The following is a 20,284-nucleotide window of genomic DNA, read 5'->3' on the forward strand; positions in this document are numbered from 1 at the left end:
AAGAATACTAGAGTTCAACCAGCATGTAGGTATATTAGGCAGATTTGTTCCAATCAAAGAGAGAAGAATGAACTTACTAATTAAATAAGGTGATTAATCGGATTAAATGTCCTCCACTTTTTATTTTTTAAAAACAGATTTTTATTTAATTTAACATGTCGCATAGCATTTGCATCTAAATTCATGCTGACTAGTCAATGAGTCAACTTTATATCTTCTGTCTCCGATCGTTCGTACTGCAACACCCGAAACCACAAACCACCGGCCGCCACTGCCAACAGCTTCGAATATTACATAATAATCATCAAGTGGTTACGTTAATTCATACGCCCTCACACTGCGACATCCCCGGGAACGAAGTTAGCGATATCCTGAGCAGATATGCAACACAACATGACACACCGATAGATCTCCGGCTCCCAGCATCTTCTTTCGCCGAGATGCTGCTACAGAAACGGCAAACCGAATGACGAACCTACCAACAACAACAACGATCAGGACCAGGAATTATTATTGGCAACTAGAACCGACTCCCACCACGAGAAAATGGGAGGCCCCTCAAAATTGGACAAGAAAACATCATTGTTTATATTCTCGCCTTCGTCTACATACTGCTCAGACTCCCATCCAGCAATATAAACAGCAGCAGCGCCCCTCACGCTTGTGTTATTGTGGACTAACTGAAGGTTCTATTGACCACCTGACCTTTCAGTGCTCTCTAACGCCTGGCTACCGTCCGATACTCAACACAGTCATTCATTCTGTTTATTTCACAAGCCCAGTAACAGTGTCTTTCTTACTAGCTAACAAAAACCACCTTGTTCTGTATCATCTGCTTCAATATTACATAGTGAACAACTACGACTTGTAATGGTGTCAAAGTGATCAACAGTGCAGTGCTCATGTTATTCATCGCAGTTTGTAATATATAGTTTCTTCGACATAGTTAGTGTTTCTATTGTGTTTATTTTGTTCCCAAATTGATCCTGGACCATTCATCTCTACAAGTATAGATACCCATTTAACCGTCTGTATTGCTCAGCGGACGAGTTCCTGGAGAATCAAAACATTGTGTGAGAGAGAGAGGGGTATGAAAAATTTACAAGAGAAATTGTCATTGAATGCGTTTTGATTTTAGAATAGGGGGGTTACATTTTTGATAGATTTGTCGTAGAAGTCGTACGTTACAAAGAAAGATTAAGGTACGTACTTGTATAAAATGCATACTCTCATATTATGCAATTTCAGAACACGAACTAATAACTAGTTAGGAGGAAGAAAATGTGTAATAAAAATCACAAGGTTTCGTCCTTGTTTACGCTGTGCAGTCTGAAAAATTTACGGAATAAATATCGTACTGGTTTACTGGTTGCACACCTGTAGAAAGAATTATTGAACAATTATTTGTCTTTCATAAATTTCCTTGTTGTCCCCAAGGAGTTTCCAATGGGCGACATGAAAATGTCTCACTTGGTACACATAAAATTCAAGGGTACCAAAAGAAGTAATTGTTGAAAATTTTTCAATTGTTTTAGATTTGCATGTAAATACGGCTTCCGGTTGTGTGGCATAAAAAGACGTACAAAAACCCAAACCAACACGTGCTAGGTGGCTACTAGAAAGCACGAATGCTATCTGAGCCTGGGGAAGGCGACACAGGTGGGCCCGAACGGGGGTGCGTTCGAGGGGGAAGGCGCGTCAGCGAGAATGCGTATGTTCATAATCAGGGGTAATGAAATGTAGTGGGTTTTGTAGTTTGAATAGCACTTGTCGTTGTTTCATGCTAGTAACGTTTCTCTTGTACACTTGAAATACAGGTTTTATACACATAACATAAATATATCGCCGCTGGAAAATAGCATCTTATACGATAAACCAGAACTCTTAATTTCCAACTCGTCAATATATAATGTAGTAACTTTCTTTTACGAGTGGAGAAACAATTTGATGCAAAGGAGGGGGAACGGGGAAGGAGAATGGAATAAACAATTATTAGTCGTGTATGAATAGCCATGAATGGATCCATGAATGATGGATCTATTAAATAGTCTACTATATCATCCATGGTTTTGTTTGCTTATCAGCACTGCCTTCATGAAAGGTATATATCCTGCCTTCTTTGTGTAGTTTACTGAAAATTAGAACAGGAAACTTCAACATTTTAGAGCAACCATGAAATGACCGATACATACCTGTACAGATGCTAAACATTTCACGAGTAATACAATCCTTCGGTGCTGAGACAGTTTAAATCATCATATTTTAATATTATTCTCAATGTTTTGTATGTCAGTAGGAAATAAGTCTTCTTAGTGGCACCGTTCTTGAACTTGAAGAACCAGTTACATCTAGTAAAATGACCAGTTACATCTAGTAAAATTAATCTAAGCATTCCTCCTAATTAATGTTTCTTTTGCTGCTGTCAAATAATATATTCTTTCTCTTAGAACTCAATATAAGTTCAGTATAAGTAGGCCTATACGTGTTCATAAGAATGCATTAAAGTCAATTATCGTTCTCCATATGTTTCAGTCATTTTTTTCATTTATCTTTTTCCAAAATGATCGCAGCATTATGGTAGATAGTAGGGTGCTACAGCAGTATTCCATGCTTTACAACAGACTAATTGGACTATGAAAACTACATGGCTTTTACTTGATATGAAAATTTTATATAAACTATTACAAGGAAAAGAGTATATATATAAAGCATTCAAACATAAGATTACATGATGAAACTGGCTGCGAAATCCGCATGTGACGAAGGACAAGCTGCATTAATCAAGACTAGTCATCTAAATCTCAAAACAATAGTCAATCTACAACAACTTCAATTAATAAATTATTGGAAATCAGCTAATATACAAGGACCAGGCATATATTACTGGAATATGGATATAATTACAACTAAACCATGGAACATCATACATAACTGGACAAAACATCAAATCATTTTGCTCTGCCGATTACTTTTTAACACTTTAACCGAAACTTGGTACTCTGACACAGAGTGATAAATTTTAAAACACAATGGTGGCACCCCTGGTTACTCGTGAAAGTTTATTTGGTTCTTTTAGTTTATACTTACATATACCACGTATATATATATAAACATTTCAAAGTAAACATAGGTCTCTCAGACCTTGTGTTTCTCATAACGTTTCTGAAACTCATGTTTCGGTTAAGGTGTTAATACTGCACTAACGCCCTCCAAATTATATCAAATAAACGAAATTCAAACTAATCTATGTTGGTGCAAAAATAGATATTGGTTCTATAGACCATACAATTTTTGCTTGTGAAAAAATTGGAAAAGGAAGGAAATATCTATTCGTCAAAATTTCCAGCCATTTTGGATATGGACCTTACTCTGTACAAAATCTTTTGGCAACAAATAATTGGAATCCAATTCATACCATTACAGAATTCTTTCAATTCTATGAAATTCAATTTATATATATATATATATATATATATATATATATATATATATATATATATATATTCATCCTCACGGCATTGTCAAGGCTCTATATTTGTATTTTACATTTATTATTGCAACCGGGTGTTACTGACTTCCGTATACGGTAGCCCGATCATCACCCTTGTTCTTCGCGCGCACAGTCATTCGAAGAACTGAAAACGTACTCTGTACACAAACAGTTTATGGTTGTGAACTGGAAAGCCTGGTACTTCTGCTTGTCAAGGTCAAAAAGTGGGAGAAAAAAGGATGTGTAGAATGTAAAGAGGGTGCAACAGTGACTGATGCTTGTAAGGGAACATATTCATTTGTAGTTCGTGCACATTCCGCCTGTAGCGCTACTGTGGCACGACGTATATTGTAACTGTATAACTCTTGTACACCGCTAGTAGGTCTATTCGCGTTAGTGACGACCGAAACTATGTTGTCAGCTCTGACTGCGATAAGGCACTGCCGTGCTGCTTTTCCTTCTCTTTTTTCCCCCTTTTCCATTTGTGAGACGCCAAACATGTTGTTTTTGCTTGTTGCACGCGCTGAACGGGTTTCGGCGAGCGAAGTATTTAAGAAGTTGACTACATATTCTTGTTTGCGATAGTTTTAAATTGGTTAACTGTTGAAAAATATACGAAAATAAAGCTGTACTTGTTAAGGTATATTAGTCGAGGACGTAGCTACTGACAGTGTTGATTACAGATTTTCTCGAGGAAGAATTTAATTACAGTAGAGGTGAAAAGGAGACGTCCATTTAGACAGCCCCCCCCCTTATCAGACTCAATCGGAAATGGTCTCAATCGTTTGCACATAAATGTGCAGGCGAAATTTTCGTTTGTACACAATTAAGGGCGCCGTCAGAACGAAAACAAAGTGGGGGCTGTCTAAATGGTAGCCCCCCAACAACATGCCCTATTCAAGCACAAATTGTCGCAATCATTTGTACATCGTTTCTACAGAAATGTGAAGGCGAAATTTTCGTTTGTACACAATTAGGGGCGCCGTCAGAACGAAAACAAAGTGGGGGCTGTCTAAATGGTAGCCCCCCACCAACAAGTCCTATTCAAGCACAAATTGTCGCAATCATTTGTACATCGTTTCTACAGAAATGTGAAGGCGAAACTTTCGTTTGTACACAATCAGGGGCGCCGTCAGAACGAAACCAAAGTGGGGGCTGTCCAAATGGTAGCCCCCCAACAACATGCCCTATTCAAGCACAAATTGTCGCAATCATTTGTACATCGTTTCTACAGAAATGTGAAGGCGAAATTTTCGTTTGTACACAATTAGGGGCGCCGTCAGAACGAAAACAAAGTGGGGGCTGTCTAAATGATAGCCCCCCACCAACAAGTCCTATTCAAGCACAAATTGTCGCAATCATTTGTACATCGTTTCTACAGAAATGTGAAGGCGAAATTTTCGTTTGTACACAATCAGGGGCGCCGTCAGAACGAAACCAAAGTGGGGGCTGTCCAAATGGTAGCCCCTCCCACCATGTCCAGTTAAATCACAAATTGTCGCAATCGTGTGTACTTCGTTTGTACAGAAATGTGCAGGCGAAATTATCGTTTGTACACAATTAGGGGCGCCGCCAGAACAGAAAAAATGGGGGCTGTCTAAGTGGTAGCCCCCGACCATGTCCTATTCAATCACAAATTGTCGCAATAGTTTGTACTTCGTTTGTACAGAAATGTGCAGGCGAAATGTATGTTCGCACGCAATTAGGGGCACCGCCAGAACGAAAAAAATTGGGGGCTGTCTAAGTGGTAGCCCCCGACCATGTCCTATTCAATCACAAATTGTCGCAATAGTTTGTACTTCGTTTGTACAGAAATGTGCACGCGAAATTTTCGTTTGTACATAATTAAGGGCGCCGCCAGAACAGAAAAAAATGGGGGCTGTCTAAGTGGTATCCCCCCACCATGTCCAATTCAATCACAAGTTGTCGCATTCGTTTGTGCATCGTTTGTACAGAAATGTGCAGGCGAAATGTTTGTTTGAACAAACTTAGGGGCGCCGCCAGAACGAAAACAAAGTGGGGAGCTGTCTGAGTGGTAGCTCCCCACACGATGTCCAATTGAATCACAAAGTATCGCAATCGTTTGTACATTGTTTGTACAGAAATGTGCAGGCCACATTTTCGATTGTACACTATTAGGGGCGCCGCCAGGGCGAAAACAAAGTGGGGGGCTCTCTAAGTGATAGCCCAATCACCATGTTCAATTCAATCACAAATTGTCGCAATTGTTTGTACATCGTTTGTACAGAAATATGCAGGCAAAATTTTCGTTTGTATACAATTAGGGGCGAGCTCAGAACGAAAACAAAGGGGGGGCTGTCTAAGTGGTAGCCCCCCACCATGTCCAATTCAATCACAAATTGTCACAATCGTTTCTATATCGTTTGTACAGAAATGTGCAGGCTAAATTATTGTTTGTACATAATTAAGGGCGCCGCCAGAACGAAAACAAAGTGGGGGCTGTTTAAGTGATAGCCCCCCACCATGTCCAATTCAGTCACAAATTGTCGCAATCGTTTCTACATCGTTTGTACAGAAATGTGCATGCAAAATTTTCGTTTGTACATAATTAGGGGCGCCGCCAGGGCGAAAACAAAGTGGGGGCTTTCTAAGTGATAGCCCAATCACCATGTTCAATTCAATTACAAATTGTCGCAATCGTTTGTACATCGTTTGTACAGAAATATGAAGGCAAAATTTTCGTTTGTACACAATTAGGGGCGACCTCAGAACGAAAACAAAGGGGGGGTCTGTCTAAATGGTAGCCCTCCCACCATGTGCAATTGAATCACAAATTGTCGCAATCGTTTGAATATAGTTGTAAAGAAATGTGCAGGCGAGATTTTCGTTTGTACACAATTAGGGGCGGCGCCAGAACGAAAACAAAGTGGGGGCTGTCTAAATGTTAGCCCTCCCACCGTGTTCAATTCAACCACGAACTGTCGCACTTGTTTGTACGCCTTTGTACATAAATGTGCAGCTGAAATTTTCGTTTGCACATAAATGTGGCCCCTCCAAAACGATAACAAACTATGGGCTCTCTAATTGATGGGCCTCCCACCATGTCGAATTCAACCACAAACTGTCGCACTTGTTTGTTACGGTTTTGTACAGAAATTTGCAGGCGAAATTTTCGTTTGTACACAATTGCGGGCGCGCCAAAACGATAACAAAGTATAGGCTACCTAATTGGTAGCGCCCCCTACGTCCCATTCAAAAGAAAATCATCTCAATTGTTTGCACATCGTTTGAGCAGTAATGCGCAGGCGAAATTTTTTTCTAAGCTATCAGATGCGTGGACAGAACGAAAAAAAAGGGGAGTTGTCTAAGTGCTAGCCCCACCAGTTGTGTTCGATTGAACCACAAATTGTCGCGATCGTTTATACATCGTTTGTGCAGAAATGTGCAGGTAAAATTTTCGTTTGTATTAAATAATATACGGATGTGAGTATTTTTAATATCTGCGATCAACATTAACCGGTTTGGATAACGGTTGATGAGTTTGAAAATGGTTCCTATTGCACTAGTTGAAAAAAAATTCTTTTTCTCTGGCACACGGAAGAAAATGTCTGATTCTAATAGAACTTTTCACGTAGAATTCGAATCTGCAATCAGTTTTTCTCCATCACCCTCAGTTTTCCCGTGATAGAGGTGTTTTCGGAAAATTTCCCCTCAAATTTCTGTTCTTTTTCTTTTTTTCTTTTTTTAAAACCATTTTCATACTTGTAGCTTGGGTACCTTAGGTATATAAACGCACAAATTATATTGTATGTTAGCCTGATTTATACTTAGTAAGCCCTCTAAGTTTCATAAGAATAGCATTATTCTATCTAGAGAAATAAACATATTTATATAAAAAATATGCTATGTGTACTGTTCATTTTACAATATTCATTAGTGCAGATAAAATCACACATAACTTCCACGAAAATTACAATATAAGCACGGTTTATATCTTATTGGATTTGAAATAAAACATATTTTCAATGATGTATACACCGTGTCACCATTTTATATCTACTTAATAAATAATATAAAAGAAGTGAGTGGTATCTTCTTAATAAATGGACACTTACTTACCTCAACTAATATGTTTTAGTTGTCGACTTTCTTCTGTGTTTGGTTTCTGGAACATCTCTTAAGTGTCCAACAGTAATCAGCTAGCATTTTTGAACTACACTGTCACTGGTACCTCTTCTCCATGGAGGAAATGTCCTGATGAAAATGTTCCCCATACTCATCACTAACAGCACCAAGCTTTTCAGGAAAGAAATGCAGGTGGGAGTCTAGAAAGTGAACTTTAAGGGACATGTTGCAACCCATTTCATTGAATGATTGCCGGAAATCACTCACAATTTCACGGTAATTTGGGGCTTTCTTGTTTCCTAAAAAAATCTCTGTTAAACATTTAAATGGACACCAAGCTGCTTTCTCAACCAGAGTTAAGAGATCCTCAAATTTTTGGTCACGAATCAAACATCTTATTTGGGGGTCTACAAAAATCCCTAGCGTCACTAACCCGAGGATTTTTTTCCTTGAGGTAACAAGATCCTGCATTACTTTTGTCCATTGTCCTAACAAAGTTCTTGAAGAGCCCCAACTTTATGTGAAGAGGAGGTAGAATTATATAATCAGGGCTCACCAGTGAGGAATAAACAGCATTCTTCTGTCCAGGAGTTAATACATGCGTTGGCCATTCCTTCTTGATGTAATGTTCCGCTTTGTTCCTGCTGTCCCATTCGCAGAGGAAACAACAATATTTCGTATAACCAAGCTGCAAACCCATTAACAAAGAAATGACTTGTAAATCACAGCAAACGGTCCACTTGTATTTCTCATACTGAATTTTTTCTAACACTATTTCGATGTTTTCATAGGTTTCCTTCATATTAGTTGCATAAGCCAAAGGCACTGAAGGAAATTTGTTGCTATTGTGCAAAAGGACAGCCTTAAAACTAGTTTTCAAAGAGTCAATAAGCAATCTCCACTCTGTACTTATATGTGCATGTCCAAGTCTATCCATCACAGCACAGACATTATTACAATACACTAAATCATTTTCTTGAGAATAGTAGTTTTGAAACTCTGTATGAAGGTTTCGAAAAATACACACTTTAGTGTCACGATGGAGCAGATTCCAGCCTTAAGTTTAGAATCAAGAAGTTCTGTCTGTGTATTGGAGAGTTTTAAATCCAGTATGAGGTCATTTAGTTCACCCGGAGTTATCAGATGGGAATCCAATGTAGATGTGCTTCCTACATAAGTAGGATCATCATCTTCATTTGGAACTTCAATAGTTGCCTCAAGTACGTAATCCTCATTTACCGTAAGATGAGGAGGAGGTACCGGTACAGGTAATTCTGCACTGTGTGGAACTGGCCTAATTGCTGATGCAAATTAGGGTACTGTACTGTGTGGTTAGATTTACTGCTTATTTCTTTTATCTGTGTCATACAAAAGTAGCAGTCTGAAGAATGATCTTTTGGTTCCCTCCAGATCATCGGTACTGCGAAGTTCATGTTTCGTCCACCATTTGCCCACCCAGTCAGACGTTTCACGCAAGTACAACAAATGTAGTGAGGAACCCAGTTCTTATCCTGGTCTCCTACACAGCAACCAAAATATAACTGATAACACTTCCTCACAAGTGGAGTAAAACATCGACGTTGTGATTTAAATATCAGCTCCCCACATACATAACAGAAATTGTCCGGTTTATTTACACACTTCCTCGACATCTTGTATCCTGTAAGGTATCACACACACACACACACACACACACACACACACACACACACACACACACACACACACACACACACACACACACACACAGGAATCTACACTCCATCAAATTCCCACAAAATCCCTCTAGACATTCCCTCATACAAAAATGGTGACATGGTGTACACATCATTGAAAACGTTTTATTGGAAGTCCAATGAGGTATAAACCGTGGTATATTGTAATTTTCGTGGAAATTATATGTGTTGAAGACCGACCCGACCCCACCCGTGACCCAAATTGACTGACCCGACCCGACAACCCGACCCGAGCTGACCCGATTGGCCCGACCCAAAGTGACCCGAGTGAACCAACCCGAGGTGACTTAACCCGACAACCGACCCGAGTGACTTGAACTTACAATCTAACCAGTTTGAGAGAGCTAGAACTTTACAAAACTGCCACCAGAAAAAAAATGCTGACCAATTCTTATGCATAAATCATTGTTTCGGCTTTTTTTACTTGTAGTATAATTATCCTCCTCCTCCTCCTCAATGTTCTCCCATTAATAAACAGGCCAGTTTCCGTGAATTAGGTAAGAAGCTTCCATTTTTGCGATTTCCCGCTAATATCTGCCTCGCAACCCAACATAAAGTACCACCCTCCTTATTACAATCTATCATTTCCAACCTTCTTACACACTCTCGCTCTCCTGATATCACCCCCTTTACTACATCCCTCAGAATGCAATCCCTTAGCAAGATCAAAACTTGTGATCCGTCCATTTTTCGCTTCCTTATATCGTCTAATATTGCTCTCGTCTCTTGCATTTTTTCAGCATTTCCTTATTCGTTTTCCTCTCTACCCTGCTAACCTTCTTTAGTTTACTCCACATCCAAATTTCCAAGGTTAAAATTTAGGCAATCAAGTTCAAAAGTCAAAATAAAATTTGACTGAGTTCTAAAGACAAGTTCTGAAGGCTAAAAGAATAAAAGTTCTGAAGACAACATTATTTTCTAGTAAGGAATGTATATAGAACTTCTTTTAATATTTTTTGCTGTGTAACAAACAACAATTTCATCACGTTAACATTCCGATTTTTCTATTTAAAAACAGCGTTGCTGTCTGATAGAATCATAAGGAACTAATTGCACTGAAATATCATTCTGTAGGGAATTACCTTTTATTTTTTCTTGATTAATTTATCTAGAAGATATTTGCAACGTTATATAAAATTAGCAAGTATTTTATTGCGGAGAAAGTCAAATCACTACTCCAGCAATAATAATAATAATAATCTGAAGGTGACCAAGAAAGTTCTGTCTCTTTGTGGAGGTCTGTGTTCAATTGGCCCTCACACCGTGAGTTGAATGCGAATGGATATAAGGTGAAGGTCAGTTGTTGGACGATACGAGACGAGACGAGACAGAATTTTCATGAAAGGGTACGAGATGAGACAGAGCTCTTTCAATAGAAACATATGCACTTTTCCAGACGAGACTACCTTCACGACACATTTTCGAAACGAGAATGCCCCAAACCAGGTCTCGTGAGCAACACTAGTGAGTATATCCAACATACTACTTGGTTGTGGCTGTTCAGATGCACCGTGAACGTGCGTAAGGACTGAGTGAACATGGGGCCTTCACAGAGCGTCATAAGGGCTTGTTTGCTGTACGAGTTCAAATTGCTGCTCCGCGGAGCGGAAGATATGACAGGCCTTTGGTGAGGGTGTCGTGACTACGCGGAGAGTGCAGTGGTATGACGGTTTAAGGACGGTGACGAAACACTCGAAGACGCACCACGTGCCGGAAGACAAACAGATGTTCAAAATAAAGATCTTCGGGCAGCAATTGAGGCGAAGACAGACATGTGAGGAACTGGTACTACCTTTCAGTGTAAGTGGAGAAACCATTCTGCACCACCACCATCAACTTGGGAAGCACTGCAAGTTGGGTTGATAGGTCCTACATGATTTGACTTGGAGCCAGAAAGCAACGCGAGCAGACACCTGTGTTTCTTTGGTGTCTCGTCTGAGAAAGGAGCAATTTCTGAACAGGGTGTTGACATGTGATGGGAAGTGGGTCCTGTACGAAGCTCCACGGCGCCGTCATTGTTGGTTAGCATCCCATGAACCGGTTCAAAAACAGCCCAAGCCAGCACCACGCCAGAATAAGGTTCTCCTGTGCATTTTGTGGACTGCTCGAGGTATCGTCCATCGGGAACTGCTACAAGCTGGTCAGATCATCAATGCAACTGTGTACTGTCACTGTGTACTGTCTGGATCCAGCAGTTCTGAATCGTAAAGGGGTCCTCTTGTTACAAGGCAACGCTAAGCCCCACGTGGCTAAAATGACCCAGTACATCATTCTACGCCTTGAATGAAAAACACTATTGGATCCGCCATACTCCACGGACATTGTACCGTCCGATTACCACCTGTTCCATTCCTTGGACAATCACCTTAGAGAACGCCAATTCAAACAGCTAGTAGAGGTTCAATATGCACTTGATATCTTCTTCACTTCAAGTCCCACCAAGTTCGACTGCGATGGAATCCATGGCCTTCCAGAACGTTTTCAGAAGGTCGTCGAGGCTGATGGAGACGATTTTTGATATTCCAGGTACGTCTTAGGTTACATACCTATGTTCGAAGGTGTTGGTGAAAAGGCGGCGGAACTTTCTTGGGCACTCTTAAAGTTATAATAATAATAATAATAATAATAATAATAATAATAATAATAATAATAATAATAATAATAATAATAATAATAATAATAATAATGTGTCCTGCCCAAAGGCAGATGTTTGATCCGAAGGTCCATGGGTATTGATTCCAGCTCGTACCAAGTAAGTTTTCTGGTGGACAAACCCCATGTGCATGGTTTTTCTCGGTGTTCTCCCATTTCCTCCCACTTTCTTCATTCAACCACTTCAATTATTTCTCATCATCACTGTCTCTCTTAGCGTTGGTGCATAACGTGGGACGTTAACTAGATATTTCCTTTCAATTTCACTTAATGTGACATTTAACTTGACATAGAAACGCAGAAAGGAAAAAAGTCAGTAGTAATATTAATTACAATTACAATACCAATTAGTTAATATAGGGTAAAATTAAAATTTTATTTCTATTTCACCTTCAATTAGTCACATTTATCATTCATTCACCAACTTCGAATTGAATTCCACAACAAAGCTCTTTATAGTATTCCGTATAGAAAATAAGTGAAGAATGTGACGACCCGACCCGAGTGACCCGACCCGACAACCCGACCCGTAACCCGACCCGTTTGAGAGCACTATCAGAGGGGTACTATTTACAGTACAATTTATTTTGTATGGTTTAGCATACTTTAAGGTTACCATACTTTTTGAAAACAGAAAAAACGGGACATCTTACAAATTAGTAATAAATATTGCATTTTGTATTAATTTTATCTTTCGAATTTTACTACAGTATCGCACTAGTTATACAACTTAAAATAATGTATTAATATAGTCCATACTCAGTGGCGTATTTAGGGGGAGGGCTTCCGGGCTCAAGCCCCCCACCGAAATCTTACTTACTATAGTAAAGTATATGAAATATCTTGCAGAATTTTCGTATTTTCAGGCAAAGCACCCCCGGAAGTTAGCAAAGCCCCTCCCGAAACAAAATCGTAAATACGCCACTGTCCATACTTAATCAACAGTGCTAAAAATTATTATAGAAGCTAGAAGCTGTTATACAATATAAACGCAATCAGTGAACATACAATATTTAGGCAAAAATTATATTTTCAATATTATTACGCATACCACCTTTACATGCTCTACATGTCTATAAAGAAAAATATCCAGATTTATGAAGTTGTTTCAAAATTTCAATAGGCTAATTTATTGTTGTTAACCTAAAATGCGAACTAAAAGAAAGCAATTTGCATAATTGTTTTTCTGAAGCAGAAAAAAATGTGTTTTCGGGGCTGGTCTGCAACGTCACAAGAATTTGTTGCCACCTCGGGGTATACATTCTTACTTTTAGTGATAAGAGTGCTACTTAGGAGGATTTAAACATCGCATGTTATATCCGGGGAAGCAGCGATTGCAATAATAATAAAGATTAGAATGCAAAGCAAAAGAAAGAAAGACAGGGACAGAGCTAAAGATTAGAAAGCAAAAGGAATAAGTCGATTTTATTATCTTTTCAGAAATTTTGATATGTAATTAATAATAATAATAAAGAAAAAAACAGGACAAGAAGGAAAATTTCTGCACACCGGGACAAATTTTAAGAAACCGGGGCGTATGGTAGCCTTACATACTTATTTGCATGCGGAGTGTCAGTACGGAGCCACTACGTAGCAGAGTTGAAACAAAACCTCGTAAATAGGTTGCCAACTCAGGAAAACAAAATTACCGGCACACCCTCAAAATTCTCTGTACAAATGAGAAACTGAAGACTGTATTGATCGTTATTATATTTACCAGCAATTGCCACTTGTTTAAAATTATCGAAACAGATGAATAATACTGGATATTAATCTTTATGTAACAATAGTTGATTCATAAAATGAAATTTATTCTATAAACTTCACTTCAAACAAAGGAAATTGCTTTAAAAAGTCATTTTCTACTCTCAATTAATGAATAAAATTCTTTTACAATAAAATATAAGTGTTATCAAATTTGTTATGTTAAATAAATAAAAAAACTGCCATACGTTAAAAAAATATCGATAATGTATAATACAACGGAAATTTGTGTTTGTAAAGGCACTGCTGAAAAATGTCGATGTTCAATGTTATATTCTGGATTGCAGATTCCAAAATACCGGTCAGAAGGGGTCTAATAAGAAGTTTGTACCGGTCACCGGCCTTAATCAAAATTACAGCAAATACCGGCCAGTTAGCAACTCTACTCGTAAATCAGAATGCTGAATGCACCAAAATACTTCACCATGCATTCTATAGTTTCTCCAAAATGAGTTTAATGAAGATGATCATATAAAACAAAATACTGTGTTATAATTTTCCCTTTAACAGTCTACTTTGTGGATTTGTTATATCTTCCACTTATCAATTTCCTGTACGAGATGAAAATAACGGTTTCTGCGCAAGATAGAAAGAAAAAAAATACATTTTTCTCATAAGGATTCAGTTCACGTAAGAAATAATGAATAAGTTTAATAATAAGAGCCGAGGAGTGAAAAACTAACTCAGCAATAATGATTGTAAGTATAAATATAAATATAAAAAAACAAAAAAAAAACATTTAATTCCATCATCGTTAGGATAAGATCAATATAGTGAATCACACGATAGTGTGAACAAACCAAACCACACAATAGTGTGAACAAAGTCCTGTTAGAAAAATACTCCATAAATGTGACACATTTTTTAATGCTTCTACAATTTATACAAACCCTCACATTGTTTTCGTTCTGGCGGCGCCCCTAATAGAGTACAAACGAAAATTTCGCCTGCACATTTCTGTGCAAATGATGTACAAGCGATTGATATAATTTGTGATTGAATTGGATATGGTGTGGGCTACCATTTAGACAGCCCCACTTTGTTTTCGTTCTGGCGGCGCCATTAATTGTGTACAAACGAAAATTACGCATGCATATTTCTGTACAAACGATGTACAAGCGATTGTGATTCAATTGGACATGTTGGTGGGAAGCTACCAGTTAGAGAGCCCCCAGTTTGTTTTCGTTCTGGCGGCGCCCCTAATTGTGTACAAACGAAAATTTTGCCTGAACATTTCTGTAAAAACGACGTACAAACGATTGCGACAACTTGTGATTGAATTGGACATGGTCGGGGGCTACCACTTAGACAGCCCCACTTAGTTTTCGTTCTGGCGGCGCCCCTAATTGTGTACAAACAAACATTTCGCCTGCTCGTTTCTGTACAAACGAAGTACAAACGATTCCGACAATTTGTGATTCAATTGGACATGGTGGGGAGGTATTACTTAGAAAGCACCCCACTTAGTTTTCGTTCTGGCGGCGCCCCTAATTGTGAACAAACAAACATTTCGCCTGCCCGTTTCTGTACAAACGAAGTACAAACGATTGCGATAATTTGCGATTGAATTGGACATGGTGGGGGGGGGCTACCACTTAGACAGCCCCCTTTTTTCTGTTCTGTCGGTGCCCATAATTGTGTACAAACGAAACTTTTGCCTGCACATTTCTGTACACACGAAGTAGAAACGATTGCGATAATTTGTGATAGAATAGAACATGTTGGTGGGGGGCTACCAGTTAGACAGTCCCCCACTTTGTTTTCGTTCTAGCGGCGCCCCTAATTGTGTACGAACATACATTTTGCCTGCACATTTCTGTACAAACGAAGTACAAACGATTGTGACAATTTGTGATTCAATTGGACATGATGGGGGGAGGGCTACCACTTAGACAGCCCCCACTTTGTTTTCGTTCTGGCGGCGCCCCTAAGTTTGTTCAAACAAACATTTCGCCTGCACATTTCTGTACAAACGATGCACAAACGAATGCGACAACTTGTGATTGAATTGGACATGGTGGGGGGGCTACCACTTAGACAGCCCCCATTTTTTTCTGTTCTGGCGGCGCCCTTAATTATGTACAAACGAAAATTTCGCGTGCACATTTCTGTACAAACGAAGTACAAACGATTGCGACAATTTGTGATTGAATAGGACATGGTCGGGGGCTACCACTTAGACAGCCCCCAATTTTTTTCGTTCTGGCGGCGCCCCTAATTGCGTGCGAACATACATTTCGCCTGCACATTTCTGTACAAACGAAGTACAAACAATTGCGACAATTTGTGATTCAATTGGACATGGTGGGGGGGGCTACCACTTAGCCCCCATTTTTTCTGTTCTGGCGGCGCCCCTAATTGTGTACAAACAAAAATTTCGCCTGCACGTTTCTGTACAAACGAAGTAGAAACGATTGCTATAATTTGTGATTGAATAGGACATGGTGGGGGGGGGGGCTACCAGCTAGACAGCCCCCAATTTGTTTTCGTTCTGGCGTCGCCCCTAATAGTGTACAAACGAAAATTTGGCCTGCACATTTCTGTACAAACAATGTACAACCGATTGCGATACTTTGTGATTCAATTGGACATCGTGGGGGGAGCTACCACTCAGACAGCTCCCCACTTTGTTTTCGTTCTGGCGACGCCCCTAAGTTTGTTCAAACAAACATTTCGCCTGCACATTTCTGTACAAACGATGCACAAACGAATGCGACAACTTGTGATTGAATTGGTTTTGGGGGGGGGGCTACAACTTAGACAGCCCCCATTTTTTCTGTTCTGGCGGCGCCCTTAATTATGTACAAACGAAAATTTCGGGTGCACATTTCTGTACAAACGAAGTACAAACGATTGCGATAATTAGTGATTGAATAGAACATGTTGGTGGGGGGGGGTACCAGTTAAACAGCCCCAATTTGTTTTCGTTCTGGCGGCGCCCCTAATAGTGTGCAAACGAAAATTTGGCCTGTACATTTCTGTACAAACGATGCACAAACGAATGCGACAACTTGTGATTGAATTGGACATGGTGGGGGGGCTACCACTTAGACAGCCCCCATTTTTTTCTGTTCTGGCGGCGCCCTTAATTATGTACAAACGAAAATTTCGCGTGCACATTTCTGTACAAACGAAGTACAAACGATTGCGACAATTTGTGATTGAATAGGACATGGTCGGGGGCTACCACTTAGACAGCCCCCAATTTTTTTCGTTCTGGCGGCGCCCCTAATTGCGTGCGAACATACATTTCGCCTGCACATTTCTGTACAAACGAAATACAAAAAATTGCGACAATTTGTGATTCAATTGGACATGGTGGGGGGGGCTACCACTTAGCCCCCATTTTTTCTGTTCTGGCGGCGCCCCTAATTGTGTACAAACAAAAATTTCGCCTGCACGTTTCTGTACAAACGAAGTAGAAACGATTGCTATAATTTGTGATTGAATAGGACATGGTGGGGGGGGCTACCAGCTAGACAGCCCCCAATTTGTTGTCGTTCTGGCGTCGCCCCTAATAGTGTACAAACGAAAATTTGGCCTGCACATTTCTGTACAAACAATGTACAACCGATTGCGATACTTTGTGATTCAATTGGACATCGTGGGGGGAGCTACCACTCAGACAGCTCCCCACTTTGTTTTCGTTCTGGCGACGCCCCTAAGTTTGTTCAAACAAACATTTCGCCTGCACATTTCTGTACAAACGATGCACAAACGAATGCGACAACTTATGATTGAATTGGTTTTGGGGGGGGGGCTACAACTTAGACAGCCCCCATTTTTTCTGTTCTGGCGGCGCCCTTAATTATGTACAAACGAAAATTTCGGGTGCACATTTCTGTACAAACGAAGTACAAACGATTGCGATAATTAGTGATTGAATAGAACATGTTGGTGGGGGGGGGGTACCAGTTAAACAGCCCCAATTTGTTTTCGTTCTGGCGGCGCCCCTAATAGTGTGCAAACGAAAATTTGGCCTGTACATTTCTGTACAAACAATGTACAAACGATTGCGGCAATTTGTGATTTAATTGGACATGGTAGGGGCTACTATTTAGGGGAACTCCCTCGAGAGGAATCACTCTACTTATTTATTGCAAAAAGCAGAATTTAAAAATTCGCATTCGTCCAAAGTTATCGTGTGAAGTAACAGCCGTTTGTATGTACGTACTAATATTGATAATTTTCACTACGCGATCCCAATTAATAGTTCATATACCCGCGCCACACACACACACTAGCATTTGTACACACGAAAGTATACCTGGTAGTATCCACACGCTTAAGCCGGAAACTAGAAACAAACAAACACACACACACACACACACACACACACACACACACACACACACACACAGGGACAGAGAGAGAGAAAGAGAATATCTTGTTGTACCTTTATACTGAATGCACCATTACTCACAAAATCAGTTAAAAAAGAAAAAAGAAAAAAGTTGTAAATGAAACTTTCAAAGATTGGTACCACTGCTGCGTGTCACACATAAGATTGTTCCATAATGATTGATTCGTAATATGATGTATATGGGTTTCTTAATGGTAGTATAACAAAATGCCTTCAAATTGACCACTAAATAAAAAGTGAAATTTATTTCTCAAATTTTGTAAAATCGAAGTCGGTGGGCATTATGGGAACAGTCTACAATAACAATATATGCAAATAAATATTAATATACTTCACGTTTTCCAGTGGGTGCAAGAAAGCTTCGAATAGTATTTGTTGCCAGAAGCATTAGCTGATGTAAATATATATATATATATATATATATATATATCAGTGGATCTGATGAAGCATGTAGCGAAAACCCATACAAACAAGATTATAATAGAATTTTATTAATTTTAAAGTCACTTCAAAATCAATAATTTGTTCAGACAGTCCGTAAACCCAAGTATAATGTAGATAATATATATCTATTGAAAGCAGTTATATTTCGATAATTCTAATTTTATGCATATCAACAGGTGATAATAAAATTAGAGAAGACATTCAACAAACTTATTTGAAGAACTTTGCGGAATATCATCGATAAGGACTATCAACCCGAATTAGATCATGGAACCAACATCTTGAACAAACAGATACAGTGTAATAGGGAATACAGCCTTAAGGTTGCCTAAAATCAACTAAAACTCTGACTGGATTTCAGAATAAGAATACTGCAGTAGGATTGAGTATAGGCAGCTCCCCACAGTAATTTTTAGTGAATCATAGTGATTCTGACGATTCATATTAGTTCATAATGAATCGGAATCGCATGTTATAAAGATTTAAGATGTAAATCTTATGGTAAGTATGGTAGTTAGTAGCAATAGTAGTAGTAGTAGTAGTGGTAGTTAGTAGCAATAGTAGTAGTAGTAGTAGTGATAGTAGCAATAGTAGTAGTAGTAGGAACGGGTTAGAAGTCCCGCAGGGGTTGGTTGGGTTCTGTTGTCGATATAAATAGTAGTAGCAGCAGTACCGGTAGTAGTAGTAGTAGCAGCAGAGGAGTAGGAGTAGTAGTAGTAGTAGTAGTAGTGGTAGTGGTGGTGGTGGTGGTGGTGGTGACAACTCTTCCAGTTCCGATGCCTGACAAAGGACTGGGGGGAGCGAGCTATATACAAGCCCAGCAGTATTTATAGAATGTTTGGTTTTATGTAAGGTATATAAAATAAGGTTTTGTATGTTGATAGAATGTAGGTTATTAATTGTGATTTAAGAGAAGATTAAGCTGACAATTATTTTGGTGTTATTTTATTTCTTTATGGATATATTATGCTATTTAATGTACCCTAATGTCCGTATAATCTATTTGAAATATGTATAAGTGAACCCTATGCGGTACATATCAGATAAATAAACGAAACCTAGATTATTGTTCATTCATGTACAAATTGAATGAATGAATGCTTATAGGACCATTCCATATCAATTCAACACAGCGACTTAACCTCAGCATCTCAGATTTTAATGAAATTTGGCGCATAGATGCCCTCTAGATAGACTAAGAAAAATACCAAATTCCAACTTTATATATCGACCAGTATTGAAAATAGGGCTATGTAAAGTTGGGAAAAAATGCCCAAAGTAGCATGTTCAATGTATTTTGAAATTGGAATTGCAGATCTCCTAATTGAGCTAGCGAGCTGGTTGAGGTGTCATTTTACAGCATTCCTGCGCTTTCCTGTGGTGTACAACAGCATATAAGCTAATACAAATTTTTATTTTCAAAATTAAAGTCAAAAGTTTTCAAAAAGTACATTTTTTTAAATTTTGAAATGAATTCCATGAAAAGATAGTATTATTGTAAAGCACCTGGCAAAATATAAATTTGGGATGATAATGGGTTCATTGTTAAAAAAAAAAAATCAGAACTAATACTTATTTTTCAAGAATACTCTGTACGTAGGGTAATAACACAAGAATACTAAATTTTACACTTCTGTGAAAATAAAAATGAACACTAATTTGAAGAAAGGGAACAGATGATTTCATGGTAAAACTTTTCAATAAGTAATAGGATATGTTTATCGCTTGAAATTTGAAAAAGCCGTGTTT

General features: G+C 38.9%; 1 protein-coding gene across 6 annotated transcripts in view; it reads left to right on the forward strand.

Annotated features, from left to right (window-relative positions):
* The first annotated feature begins 534 nt into the window (after window positions 1-534).
* LOC145662950 (uncharacterized) overlaps window positions 535-20,284 on the forward strand; it is a 48,308-nt gene continuing 28,558 nt past the window's right edge. The window contains exons 1-2 of one of the 6 annotated variants that reach the window (XM_081729009.1): window positions 535-1,088; window positions 18,712-19,036. Coding sequence is in view for 1 of the 6 variants with exons in the window: in XM_081729005.1 (XP_081585131.1) it covers window positions 2,064-2,101 (38 nt within the window). In the remaining 5 variants the exon portion in view is untranslated. Of the gene's footprint in view, window positions 1,203-1,257; window positions 2,102-18,711; window positions 19,037-19,142; window positions 19,389-20,284 lie in introns of those variants that run through there. The other 5 variants (XM_081729007.1, XM_081729006.1, XM_081729008.1 and 2 more) reach the window with 5 other exon arrangements.

The sequence above is a fragment of the Thermobia domestica genome, chromosome 10 (assembly GCF_964235325.1).
Source record: "Thermobia domestica chromosome 10, izTheDome1.hap1.1, whole genome shotgun sequence".
Lineage (NCBI taxonomy): Eukaryota > Metazoa > Arthropoda > Insecta > Zygentoma > Lepismatidae > Thermobia > Thermobia domestica.